At 37.7% G+C, this 14,405-nt stretch overlaps 1 protein-coding gene across 1 annotated transcript in view; it reads right to left on the bottom strand.

Annotated features, from left to right (window-relative positions):
• Positions 1-14,405, bottom strand: part of SECISBP2 (SECIS binding protein 2) — a 57,439-nt gene that overhangs the window by 17,137 nt on the left and 25,897 nt on the right. Inside the window, exons 9-12 of the mRNA XM_069087779.1 lie at positions 8,719-8,808; positions 7,591-7,680; positions 6,186-6,318; positions 1,345-1,511 (exon numbers count right to left, since the gene is read on the bottom strand). Of these exons, the coding sequence (XP_068943880.1) occupies positions 1,345-1,511; positions 6,186-6,318; positions 7,591-7,680; positions 8,719-8,808 (480 nt within the window). The remainder of the gene's footprint in view (positions 1-1,344; positions 1,512-6,185; positions 6,319-7,590; positions 7,681-8,718; positions 8,809-14,405) is intronic.

Genomic DNA, 14,405 nt, shown 5'->3' on the forward strand with positions numbered 1-14,405 from the left:
ACACAGAAACACATTACATGTTTTTGCCATTCAATTACGTAATTCCTAACACATTTCACATGGCACCCAGTAGATGCAGTGTATACACCCACTGTTTGTGCCTACCGATGCTTTCTTCAGCATCCCACTCTAATTAAGCAGCTAGAAGATGAAATGGAAAGAGTGCTGGTCCTGAGGCCAGAAAGACCTAAGTTCAAATTTGGCCCCAGACACTTTCTAGCTGTGTGACCCTTGGGAAGTCACCAACTGCTGATTTGACCCAGGTTTCTCATTTACAAAATGGGGTAATAATAATTTCCCATGGTTGTTGTAGGGATAAGATAAAATAGTATTTGTAAAGCATTTTGTAAGCCTTAAAGATTTATATAAATAGCAATCATTATTATTATTACTGGAATAGACCAAAATGAGCCAGCTCTCAACTAAAGAGTAAGAGAAGGGGAGGCTACCTGAGTTCGGTTCCAGTCTCAGACACTTAACACCCACACAAAAATACTAGCCGTGTAACCTTGGGCAAGTTACTTCACCCCAATTGCCCTCCAAAAAGAAAAAAAAAAGAGTAAGAGAGACTTAAAGATAGGGGATATAAACCAAAACAAATTTTAAAAATGCAACCAAAACCTACGAATTAGACAAAAAGCTGCTAGTGTTTTCTACTTCTATTTTCTATGCCACCCTCAAAGAAAAGTCTATTTAAGGTACAATCACTGGCATGTTGTGGTTTGTCCCTCTTTCTCAAAGAGGACCATGGCATCTGGAAAATGATGCCATGACTTGCAAGTGAACTGGATTAAAGTGAGACAAGTCCATGCAAAGCCACCAGCCTGCCTCACTTTCTCTTCCAGAGCCATCTGGGTCTAGTGGCAAGATATAGATCAGGATATTTCAGTCAAAAATAGTACTAAGGGACGGCTAGGTGGTGAGGCGAGTGGAGCACTGGCCCTGAAGTCATGAGGACCTGAGTTCAAATCCGGTCTCAAACACTTAACATACACACACAGACTAGCTGTATGACCTTAGGCAAGTCACTTAACCCCAAAATGCCCTACCTTCCCCTCTCAAAAAAAAAAAAACAGTACTAAGAATTTTCCCCTTAAGCAGGTGAAATAATTTCCCCAAAACATATAATTTATATACTGGGGAAGTATTTTGAACTCACATGATTTATTCTTTTGGACTGCCAATTAACATATTTGAGTTGTTAAAAGCTGATGTCCTTAAAACTGAATCCCTACCAAATAAGAATGGTAAGCAAGAATTAAATAATAAAGACATTTAAACAGATTAGGTGGAAGACCCTTCACCAATTTTCAATGTTTGCATCAAGTAAAATACATAACATACCTTCTTCAGGGATGTTGGCTTTTTGGCCTTTGGGACTTCCCTTTGCTTGCCTTTCTTTATTAATGGAGAACTGGAATCCAATGGATTATGAGGAGACATCACTTGATTTAATCGATGATTTTTCGCCGAAGTTGCTAATTCTTTGGAAAGTACCGGTACTGCACCAACTGAAAGGAAATTTACATGAAAAAGTAGTACACATTATTTCAATACTAAGTGCCAAAAGACCATAAGACTTTTAAACAGTTCTAATATTCACTTAAATAATTCAAAGCACTGTTTTTGAAGCATATAATTTTCCTTTTTTATGAAATCACATTGGTGACATTAGGTTGTGTAAGTATACTTTGATGATTAATCCGTTTTTCCAATTCTAAACTATAAGAGCCTATACATTTTCTTTAAAATTAATTTTTTTAATTTAAAATTAATTTTTAAAATTAATCTATTTAAAATTTTAAAATTAATCTATCCTGTTACTACCCAACTTAAGTAAGCAAATTAAAAAACAAAACAAAAACTTGAAAAATAAAGCCCTCAACATACACCGTTATAGTCCAGAAAGGAATAAAAAAGTCTTTATATGCCATCTGTGAGAATGAATGTCCCTTTCTTCATTTTAAGTACATAACATCTTTATGAGGAGGAGAATGGCTTATTTCATCTTCATTCTTTTGGACTACCTGTTTATCAAGCTGAATCAATCCTGAACTTCTGGTATAACTCCAACCTGTTCATATCGTGTAGCCTTTAAATATGTTGTTGTAACCTCTTTGCAAATATTTCATTTAAAAATTTTGTATCAATGTTCATTAAGATATTGATCTGTAATTTTCTTTCTCTGAGTTCTCTCCCTGCTTTAGGTATTGAGACCATATTTGTTTGTTTTACAAGACAATCAGGATTAAGTCACTTGTCAAGGTATCTGAGGCTGCATTTGAACTCAGGTCCTCCTGACTCCAGGGCTGGTGTTCTATCCACTGCACCACCTAGCTTCCCCTTGAGGCTGTATTTGTAACACATCTGGAAGTGTCTTCTAGTCTTATTGCAAACTGTTTCTCTAATATTGTAATTAATTGTTCTTTGGTTAACAGAATTAATTTGTAAATCCATCTTGGGTTTATCGTTTTTTCCCTTTGGGATTTCCTTTACGGCTTATTCAATTTCTGTTTGTGAAACTGGATTATTCAATAGCCTATTTCATGTTTTGTCAATCTGAATATTTCATACTTTTATGTATTAATTTTCCCTCAACTATTAAATTTTATCAGCATTTAACTGTGGAAAAGTTTCAATAAGTTCTTGTTTCTTTCAATTGGGTAAAGGGTTTTTGATATGTTGTTCAAATGATTTATTCTTTCTTTTAAGGAAAGTGCTTAGAGATTAAAAAAAAAATTTGTAGCGTCAATGCAATATATTTATAATGCCCATAATCACTATAAATATACCTGCATGGTGCCTGATCACAAAATTTAACAGACTCTCCATACAGAACACAGAAAGTGAAACATTTATTCAGACACTAGAAAACCAAATTCTCAAACCAGTAACCCGATTCCATTATAGAAGCAAAGAAGTTAATAAGCCACAACAGCACAGAGAGTCACAGCATCCTTCAGCCTTCCCACAAACCAATGTTTTTCCTCACAAGCCTGACTGACTCCCTGGGATGTGTGTTGTCCTCTTCCTGGTCTAGCAGGCTCTGCCTCCCAGTTTCCTGTGGGTCTCTGCTCTAACCTTCAGCAAATTCCTCCCACCAAAGGCTCCATGTGATTACATTCAGCCTATTAGAAGGCAGTTTATTTTCAAAATAAGAAAGGTCTTTGATTCCCTTAGGCTTATTAAGAGGCAGGGAAGATCTTCAAATTCCCACTGTCATTACACATTTCCAGTCAAAACTCCTTTAGCTACATCCCATCAGTTTTGATATTTTGTCACATTACCATAATTTTCTTTGATGAAATTTTCTAGGATTTCTATAATTTGAACTTTGACCGAGCAGTTCTTTAGAATTATGTTACTGAGTCTCCAATTACTTTTAAATTCTTTACTTTGTTAAATCGTGTTCAACTCTATGTCCCCAACTGGAGTTTTCTTGGCAAAGATACTGGAGTGGTTTGCCATTTCCTCCTCCAGCTCATTTTACAGATGAGCAAACTGAGGCAAACAGGGTTAAGTGACTTGCCCAGGCTCACATAGCTAGTGTCTGAAGTCATATTTGAACTCACAAACTTGAGTCTTGCAGGCTCCAATTCCTGTGCTCTATCCACCACTGTGCCACCTAGCTGCCCCAATAACAAAAATAGATTAATTATCTCTAATTTTTGTAAAATTCTAATAGAATCCTTAACTTCTTTCTTGTTAATCTTTTGGTTAATATGGTTAGATCTGAAAGGCATATATTAAGGTTCCCTGGCCTTCTACTATCATAGTTTCACTCCAATTCAATTTTCCTTTCATTATTTACATACTATATTTTTAAGTGCATGTATAAAACTTTTAAGCATAATGCAATTTTCTTTCTTATCTCTTTTTATCTTAGAAATATTTATCGTTGCCTTAGGTGAAATCATGATTGCTAGCTCCTGTAGCCACTCATTTCAACTCTGAGAATCTGTCTCAAATAATTCCTTTTCTAATCCATTCTACTATCCTCTCTTCAATCCCTTTCATAATTACAATTGTTAATTATTTTTTCTCTCCATCTTTTTCTCTTATACTTTTTTTTTTTGCTTTTTGGAGGGCAATTGGGGTTAAGCGACTTGCCCAAGGTCACACAGCTAGTTTCTGTGTTGTGTCTGAGGCCGGATTTGAACTTAGGTCCTCCTGACTCCAGGGCTGGTGCTCTATTCACTGTGCCACCTAGCTGCCCCCTCTTATACTTTTTTCTTTCTTTGGTCCCTGACTCCCACACCCCTCACCCCTTCAACGAAGAGCATAAAAATGTGAGTGTACTCAGTTGCTCTATGCAAACAGTTTTCATTCATTTCCCTGCCGCTCTTCTCACCCACACCTGAATCAGGTTCTTAACCTTGCTTGAGGCACAAAATTACTAGCTAACAGCTAACATTTATCTAGCACTTTATATGATCACACAGCTAGTAAGTATCTAAAGCTAGGTCTGGCACTCAATCCACTGTGACCTTGTAAATGGTCTCCCACCACCTGCAGCCTTTTCTCCTAATCAACTGCAGCTGAAAAGAGCTGGAGAAAATCGTGAAGCTACCTCAACTGGGACCACCACAAATGTTACATAATCTCAATCGCGCCCTCACTGTAGCAAGGCAATCGTCTTGCACATTCTTAATCAATTCAATTCACTATTGAACTTATCACAAAAGCTATTCCAAATATTCTGAAATCTCCCATTTCAGACATGCCTCCCTTCCTCAGTTGGGGACACTGCCTCATAATTCACCTAAAAAAATGAGGCCATTCCAGGAAGAACTCAGTCTTCTGCCCTCATCTCACATCACTCCGATGCCTTCCTTATCTCCTCCTTTACTCTGATCTCACATGAAAAGTGACATTTCTCCTTGCAAAGACAAACTCCTCTATAAGCACTTTTGATCCCATTTTATCCTTCTCCAAAAATTGTTCCCACTCTCACTTCCATTCAATCTCTCCCTAGGTACTGGTTGTTTGCCTGCAGCCTACAAATAAGACCATGTCTTCCCCACCCTCAAAAAGGCCTCACCCACCTAACCCGGTCATCCCTGTTACCATCTCCTGCCTTTCTTCCCATTCTCAGCTAAACCACCTGAGAAAGCTGTCCAGGATCAGTGCCTACTCTTCCACTCCTCCAGCTCTCACTCTTCTAAGCTCTGTACAATTTGGCTTCTGACCTCACGATCCAACCAAAACAGCTTTCTCCTCTCCAAAATTACCAATGATCTCTTAATCGTTCAATCCAATGGCCTTTTCTCGGTCCTCTTCCTTCTTAACTTCTGCTATCAACTTTTGATGATAATTAACCTCTTCTGGATGCTCTCTCCTCTCTAGATTTTCATGACCTGGCTTTTTCCTGGTTCTAATAGCTCTTTCTTAGTCTTCTTTGCTGAATCTTCATCCAAGTCAACATATTACCATGGGTATCCCTTATGGCCATCCTGGGATCTCCCCCAAACTATTTCACTTAGTGATATCATCAGCTTCCATGAGTTCATTTAACATTTCCACGTATAGATTCTTGAATCTATTTACCCAACTATAATGTGACTTTCAGTCTACCTTCAACTGCTTTTTTGACATCTGGAACTGCATAGGCACCTCAAATTCAACATGTCCCAAACTGAATTCATTATGCTCCTCCTAAAAATTCTCTTTCAAAATCCCCTTTATTTCATAGGAGAGACTTGTCAATTTATTGATCTCTAATGGGGATACATGACGTATCAGAAAGAATCAGCAGAAAGATGAAGTGAGATAATCTGTGAAACTAACTTTATAATGAGTTCTCCATTGTTTTTAATTCCTTTACACATAATAAGATCAGTTTCTTTTATGATGCCTTGAAAAGCTATTATTCAAATAATCTTTATTATTTTTATTAGTATTATGAACTAATTATTTACAAAATGTAACATTAAATTATTTACAATCTTTTCTTTCTTTCATTTTTTTTTCTTTTTTGGAGGGGGGGGGAAGGCAGGGCAATTAGGGCTAAGTGACTTGCCCAAGGTCATACAGCTAGTAAGTGTTAAGTGTCTGAGATTTGAACTCAGGTCCTCCTGACTCCAGGGCCTAGGTGCTCTATACAATGTGCCACCCAGCCACCCCAACCTTTTCTTTTTGAAGCAAACAGATAATGAAGGGAAAGGAAGATAACTGACTTATCTTACCAGAAACCACAATAGGTTTGGAAGACTGTTTTGAATTCTGTGAATGCTGCTTTTTTTCCAATGCAGCCAGCATTCCTCCCAAATCCAACTTCACTGGAATTTGACTCTTCTTTCCAAACTTTTTTGTAGTAGTCTAAAAATAAAGTAAAACTGAGATGTTTTATTTATGCACATACATATACACAGCCTACATAAAACAACATATGTTTATATGTACATATATGTGCATCTCTTACAACAGAGGAGGGTCCTGAGACACAGGCCCCCTGATGCCACCTGTGTACCTACAGAAAGATCCAGAAGCTCAAATTCCTTTCCTGGGAGGCCTGTAGTTCACAAATTTAATTCATCAGATATGTTTTTTTTTTAAGCAATCGGGGTTAAGTAACTTATCAAATATAATACATTCAGATATCTCTTTACTGAAAATTTTAAGCATAATTCTAATGCTATTAATACATTTTAAGTAATATTCAGGGCCACTCAAGCCACCAACTAACCAAAACTTGTAATCCTTATTTATAATCACAGAATGACTGAATGTTAATTAAGAGCTAGAAAATTCAACCCCAATATTTCTGCAGATGAGGAAACTAAGGCACAGAGACATTAAAATGACTACAAAACAACATAGCTAGTTTGTAGCAGTTAGGAGATTCAGTTCTCTGCCTGTCTCCTGAGTTCCTGCTCCAACTTACCAACACCAACTGCCTTTCAAATATTTCAAACTGGCTATTCCAATTTCAAACTCAATGTATCTAAAAAGTAAATGATTTTCTTTTCCCTATAACCTACCCCTCAACTAAACTTCCTTTTCTTCTGAGGGCACCACCACTTTGAGTCTTTTAGGTTCCCAACCATGTCATTATCCTTAACTCTTTGCTTTCCCTTCACCCTACGTAACCAACCAGCCAAATTCTGCCCATCTGTAACCATCCTTTTATCCAACACCTTCTCTCTCGTTCATACGCCTTAGTTCAGGCCTTCGTTACCTGTTGACTAAACGATTCAAGCAGACTTCTAATAGATACCTGGCCTCAAACCTCTCCCTATTCCAGTCTATCCTCCACATAGCCGCCAAGGTAACCTCCTTAAAGAGAAGAGATTGCTTTATTTTTTTGTCTTTGTATCCCTGGCACTTAGTATACTCCACTGCCTGGCAGACGGATAATAAATATGGGCTGACTAAATGGTATAATTGCAAAATGACAGCCAAAAGGCTTTATTTGCAAGAAAGTCCATCCAAGTGCAGAGTTGTCTGGAATGCCATACTGTTTGTGACAAAAGTGAGGAATTCCACCCCAATAAGCAGAGTAATACTGAAATGATAAAAGATCAATGGAAAGTTAAACTTCATTCCAGAAAATAAATTAACCTACTGAAGACATTTTGTTGTTAAGCTCACCTCTGATTGCTGTTTAGAGTGAAATTTTGATGACTGTGGTCCATTTCTTCTGTCAGAAGTCAGTGTATGTTTAACAAGTTCTTCAGAATCCTGGACAAAACCAAATCTCTCTTTAGTTAACCAAAATTTATTTTGCTTTAATGGCTTTGTAATATACAATTTATGATACCTTTAGTCATTATATTATGATCATGGGCAGTGGGAAGGAGTGAAGCAAGAATAGAGGACCCACTCCACCTACACCTCTTAACTGATCCTTTTTGACAGAAAAGATTAATAAAAAATACCTAAGACAGTGACTACATCTGACAAAATTAATACATTCCACCTCTTCTACAATGAAGATGGAGGTATATTTCATCAGTTCTCCAAGATGACCACTTGTTTTTCAACTACTCAGTTTGGTTCCATTTTGATGATTCTTTCATTTACATTGTTGTAATAAGTGAATTTGAAGATCTTCCTATCCCCTTAATTAGCCCCATAAGACCTGCTTTGAGCTCTGGCCCAGCCCATAGCTTGAGTCACATGCAGTAGGGGAGCTTGCCAAATGGGTGTAGCAAGTAGGGAGAGTGAGGCAGAGCTGAGGCAGAGCAGCTAGCTGAGTGAGAGAGGGCGGAATTTTGCCTGGGGGAGCTTGTTTGTGGGGAGGTTTAACAGAGGGAAGGTTTGGGGATGTCGATGCTCCCTGCATTGGTGATGTGCATAGACTTCTTTGTGACTATGGTGGAATTTGCTTTCTGAATAAATGTCTTGGTTTCATCTTTGGAGAAGAGTGTTTGTTATATTTTGCGATTCAACCCTGGAAATACATCTGCATATTCACAGCAGCTGCTATGGGTGTCACATTGGCGATGTAATTGTATAACATGCGTTTTAAAGTTTCTTAGAAAACTTTCTCCCCAGCTGTGGTCAGTTGAGTGATGGGATATTACAAAATAGAAAAAATGCTTTAATTAGAAAAATAAAATAAAACCTGATGAAGAATTTGATTTTCCAACCAATTTATCCTATTATAAAAAAAAATGTCTTATGAAACGAAGTCCAAGAGTAAAATTTTCACACAAAAATTTTCACCACAAAAGGCATACCAGCAGGAATTATATTTTACCTCTTTTAAAATGTTACCTCTGGTTGGTGTTTAGATAAACATTCTGATGGCTCCAATTTGTTTTTTCTTTCAGAAGCAACTGCCAGGTTAGGAAACTCTTCAATATCCTAAATAAATCACATATAATATTATCTATTTATGGAAAAGCTTTTAAAAATATAATGCACATATTCAGAAAAAATAATTTTTCTTGACGTTTTCTTTTTCAATCAATAACAGTTCTCAACAGTTTTTACTAAAGCTAAAATTTGGTTCAAATCTAAATGTAAACATGCTAAAATTAGGGATGAACTTATAAGAAAATACCACAGATTACTATTAAAAAACCAAAGCTGCCTTAAGTCTTTGCCCAACCCAAAATTCCTCCCTACTTCCCTTATGAGGTTCAATAAAGGAACTACAACCACCAGGACATCATCAACGGCGCATCATTAAGTCAGTATTCTAATGAGAACGTTGGGGCTTACTGAGTCTACAAATTTCTTCTCGCTCAGTATTTGAACTTTCTGTATCCAAGGGCTAGCACATCCCTTTCTTTTACTCACTTAATCCCTCCCTGTGATTCAGAACCATATGCTGAAGTCTTTTCAACTAGAGCCTTTCCTTGTATTCTTATTTCCATTTGACTTAACCCTTGACTTTCCTCTCCCTAGTTCTTACTATTCTACCTTCTTTCATTGTACCTTTTAGGACAGACCTATATTTATCAAATTTGCCCTCACTCTCTATCTCTGGTTCTCATACTCTTTCAATCTTCTGATACTAAAACTGGCTCTCTCCTGAAAATATGACTTCCCTTGTTACCTAATCCAATGTTAGCTACTTCTCTCACTTCCTATGACACACAAGAGTTTGCATACTATCAGTTTCTAAACTCTCCCTCTGATACCATCACTAAGTCACGTTTCGTCCTCTGAAGCTCACATCAGATCATTTCACCTTGTTCACAAAATCACTGATATTAATACGGAGTTTTAAGCTTTGAAAGGCACTTTAAACATCATCTCATTTTGATCCACTCTTCATACCCACAAGGCAAACACTATAGATACTATCACCACTTTATAGATAAAGAAACTCAAATTCATGGAGATTAAGCTTTCTAGACAAGGTCATATAGCTAACAGTACTAGAAGTGATATTTCAATCCAGGTTTCTTACTGACTTTACAAATTAGGGATAATGTTGGTGGGGTTGTGGGAAGATAAGTACATTAGTGCACTGTCTGTAGAGCTGTGAATCATGGGGACTATTTTGGAAAGAAATCTGGAATTATGCAAATAAAGTGCCTAAAATGTCCATATTCTTTAACTCAGTAATTCCACTAATAGGTTAATACGCCAAGGGGTTCACTAATAAGAAGAAAGTTCCCATACATATAAAAATATTAATAGCAGCACTTTTTGTGACAGCAAAAAGTTAGAATCAAAGGAACTGTGGTACAAATTGTGGTATAAGAACATAATAGAATATCATTGTGCTGTGAGGAATGATAAATGTTATGAATATGGAGAAACATAGAAAGATTCACATTAAATCATGCAGAGGAAAGTAAACAGAATCAAGGAAACAAAATGTAAAATGACTACAACATTTATGTGAATGGAAAGAACCACACATATTACATGTATTTTCAGACGTTTTTGATGTACTCAAGAGTTATTCTGATTTCTTCCCCTTCTTTTTCTTTTGTCTTAAAAATACTATTTTGTTATATGGGATGGCTATAGGAGATGGAGGATACTGGGAAACGATGGTGATATAAAGAAAACAAAAGATATCAACAAAAATTTATTTTCAAAAGAATCTCTCCACTACAATACTGCTACATTTTAGATCCTTATTGTTACTATCAACCAACATTCTGATCATTCATTAATGAGTATGGCACCCAGAGCTCCCTCTTTCTTTGCTCACACAGTCAACACACTAATTTAGATTTTTATCACTTCATGTGTGCTACGGTAAAAACCTCCTCACTAGTCTTGCTTCCTTCAGTCTTTTTTTACTTCTTCTATCCATCCTCTATACAACTGCAAAATAAAAACTAAGGTACCAAAACTAAGTACAAACATGTCAAACCACTGATGAAAAACTTTCACTGGCTTGCTATTGCCTTACTGATCTCTTAATTGCCAATTTCAATGGCTTTTTTTCTCAATTCTCATCCTTCTGCAGCTACTGACACTGCTGATCACCTTCTCTCCTGGATAGTCTCTCCTCTGGATTTTGATGGCACTGCCTTCTCTTAGTTGTCTTCCTATCAGGATGACCATTCCTTCTCAGTCTCTGTAAGCGAGCCTTCAAGGGCTTTTAAATGCTTTTTGGCCCAGACTCTCACATGGCTTTCCCAAATAAGACTTGTTAAAAGTATGATATGAAATAAAGATACTTCAAAACCTGCAAGTGCTTTAACTTCTCACTCCCTATTAACCCTAAGGGTTTTGATGGCCACAAAAAGGCAGTTAAATTCCTAACTGAAGTAAGCCATCAATAACAAAGGGTGGCTGATGGCAGGAAAAAGGGACTCCTTAAGGCATCCCCTCTAAAAAATTTATAGTAACTTTGGGAGGGGAGAAGCCAAAGGCTCAGGAAAGTGGGAAATTTATCTGCCTGGATATTCAGACCCTCATCAAAAAAATATCATCAAAGTATATATTAAAAAGGGGGCAAACTGGCTGGACCATAACTACATCAATGGGGAAAAAACTTAGATATCATGGCATGGAAATGAAACAGGTATGGAGAAATACCTTTAGATGTTGATACCTATTAATGCCTCCCTAGGGAAGCTGACTCCCTCCCTGAACTCCCCTCTCCCACTCACTGAAGGAAACCCAAGATAAAGAGAGCTACAGGTACCAGGGTAACACTCAATCGCCCTTTTATTGGGAAATCCAATACTGGGCTGATATCAGGCCAATGTCCTGAAATATCTGCAGGTACTCCTCTACCAGCACATTTCCTTCATTAACAGGAAGTAAGCTATGTCTAGTGTCCCTCCCAACCTGAATAGTCAATCAATAGACAATAAACATTTATTATTATGCTAAGCACTAGGGATATAAAATGAGGCAAAAACCAGTCCCTGCAGTGCCCTGCAGGGTCAAGGAAAATTTTACCTGTCATATTTATGGATAGGGAAAGAATCTGTGACCAAACAAGAGACAAAAGAGGATTACGAGAAGTAAAATTGGTAATTTTCATTAAAATAAAAATTTCCCCCACAAACCAATGCAGCCAAGATTAGAAAGGAGGAAACTGGGGAAATTTTTTTACATTAAGTTTCTTTGATAAAGGTCTTATATTTCAAATACATATACAGCAATGAATCATTTATAAAAATACAACTCAGTCCTTAGTTGATGAATGATCAAAGCATATAAAAAGGCAGTTTTCAGAAAAAAAAAATCAAAGCTATCTATAGTCACATGAAAAAATGCTCTAGATCACTATTCATTAGAGAGCTCCAAATTAAAATGAATCAGAGTTACCACTTCACACCTATTGGATTGGCTAATATGACAGAAAAGGAAAATGACCAATGTTGGAGGGTGCGGAAAAACTGGGACATTAATGCACTGTTGGTGAAGTTGTGAACTGATATGACGATTCTGGAGAACATTTTGGAATTATGCCCAAAGGGCTATCAAACTGTGCACACTATACCATTTGACCTAGCAACAGCACTACTAGGTCTGTGTGGCAGAGAGATCGAAGAAAAAGGAAAAGGACTTATACGTACAAAAACATTTATGACAGCTCTTTTAGTGGTGCCAAAAAATTGGAAACTGAGGGGATGTCCATCAACTGGGGAATGGTTGAACAAGCTGTTGTATATGATTGTTACGGAATACTACTGTGCTGTAAGAAATTATGATGAGCAGGATGCTTTCAGAAAAGCCTGGAAAGATTTACATAAACTGATGAACACATGAGCAGAACCAGAACACTGTACATAATAATAGCAACACTGTAAGAAAATCAACAGTGAATGACTTTGCTGTTCTGATCAATACAATTGATCCAAGACAATTCTGAAGGACTTAAGATGAAAAATGCTATCTACCAAAAAGAGAAATGATGAGATTTAAGTACAGATTGAAGCATAATTTTAAAACTTTCTTTGTTATTTTTTTGGCAATATGGTTAATATGGGAATATGTTTTGTATGATTTCACATGTATAATTGATGCCACATTTCTTGCCTTCTAGGGTGAAGGGGCAGAAGAAAGGGAGAGTATTTGGATCTCAAAATTGGAGGGAAAAAAAGGATGCAATAAATTGAAGAAAAAAAAACAACAGTCCCCAACCTTAAGGAGCTATATAATTTAACAAGGGAGACAAATATACACAAACAAGCTATATACAAGATGAATTAGGAAATCATTAATAGAGGGAAAGTACTAGAATTAAGAGGGGTTAGTGAAGACTTCTTAGGGAAGATGGGATTTTAGTTGGGATGGGAGAAAAGACAGGAAAGAAGCCAGGCAAGTCAATAGGTGGAAAAAGGGAGAGTGTCAGACATGGAAAACAGACAGAGAAAATGCTCAGAGCTGAGAGATGGAGTGTCTTGTTTGTTCAATAGCCAGGTCAGTGTAACTGGATCAAAGAGTGCATCGTAGGGAGCAAGGTGTAAAAAAGACTAGAAAGGCAGGAGAGGACAAGGTTATCAATACCAGGGGATTTTGTATTTTATCCTGACACTGACACTCCCAACCCCTGTGATTAGTGACTGTGGCATTAAGCAGGTGACACTCTCCTGGTGGTCTATGACCTCACCACTCTGCTTCCATCTGGGCAAGGCAGTGGGTCCCACAATGGCTCTGTAAAGTCAGGATAATGCTTGCTGTCACCATCACAATCCTGTTAGGACCCTATGCCTGTGACTATGCCTAGTGGAACTGCCAGACAGACATATATGGAGGGCACTTCCTACCCATGGCCTTCTGGAGTGAAAGGTTTTCCTTTGATGCTGAGCTAGTGCTTGAATGTCAACTTCTGGCTGCCTGCTTTACTCTCTTAAAAACAGAAAGAATCTTGGTAGCAGACACCACTAAATTCTGTAGATTCCCCTTTATGCCCCAAGGGGAAAAAAAGCCCAATCAAAACTCGAAAGGCTAAGTATGGCCAGAGATGCCTGGAGAGACAGGCTACACCTGGCCCGGAGGGCATCTCCCCAGGAGCTGGCCACTTCTCATTCCCTACCATCAGAACCAGAAGCTTAGGAAGCAGAATTTCAAAGAAGACAAACCCAGCTGGCCACGCTGAAGGTGCTTGTCATAACCAACAATGTGTCAAAGCCTGAAAAAAGGACAGGATCCAAATTTTCCATAACTTGGGGGTTGTAAATGTGGTCTGGTCAGACATCCAAGAAAAAAGCAACTTTATGATTAACAGAGTTTTAAAGTTTCCTTAATGGCCTTGCTAAAGACTTGACATTCTGATTGTCCACGTTCCCAGGCTCCTAACACTCTCTGCTTCCATCCAACCATAAAGTTAAATCCTCCCCTCTTCCAGTTACAGGATCTGGCTCAAAAGCCCTAGAAAGGAGAGGAGAGGTAAGAGGATTTTATTTGTTTTTTTTCTCCATGGATGGCTTAGGAAAGAGGTTTGCTGACACTAATGCAGAGCCTTCCTGTGGAAACTTCCTAGAGACACCCAACAAATGAGAGCATCACCTGTCAGAGCAGGACGACTGTGC

Source organism: Petaurus breviceps, unplaced genomic scaffold (assembly GCF_028583685.1).
Source record: "Petaurus breviceps papuanus isolate PSGF00001 unplaced genomic scaffold, PetGlider_PUasm1.0 183, whole genome shotgun sequence".
Lineage (NCBI taxonomy): Eukaryota > Metazoa > Chordata > Mammalia > Diprotodontia > Petauridae > Petaurus > Petaurus breviceps.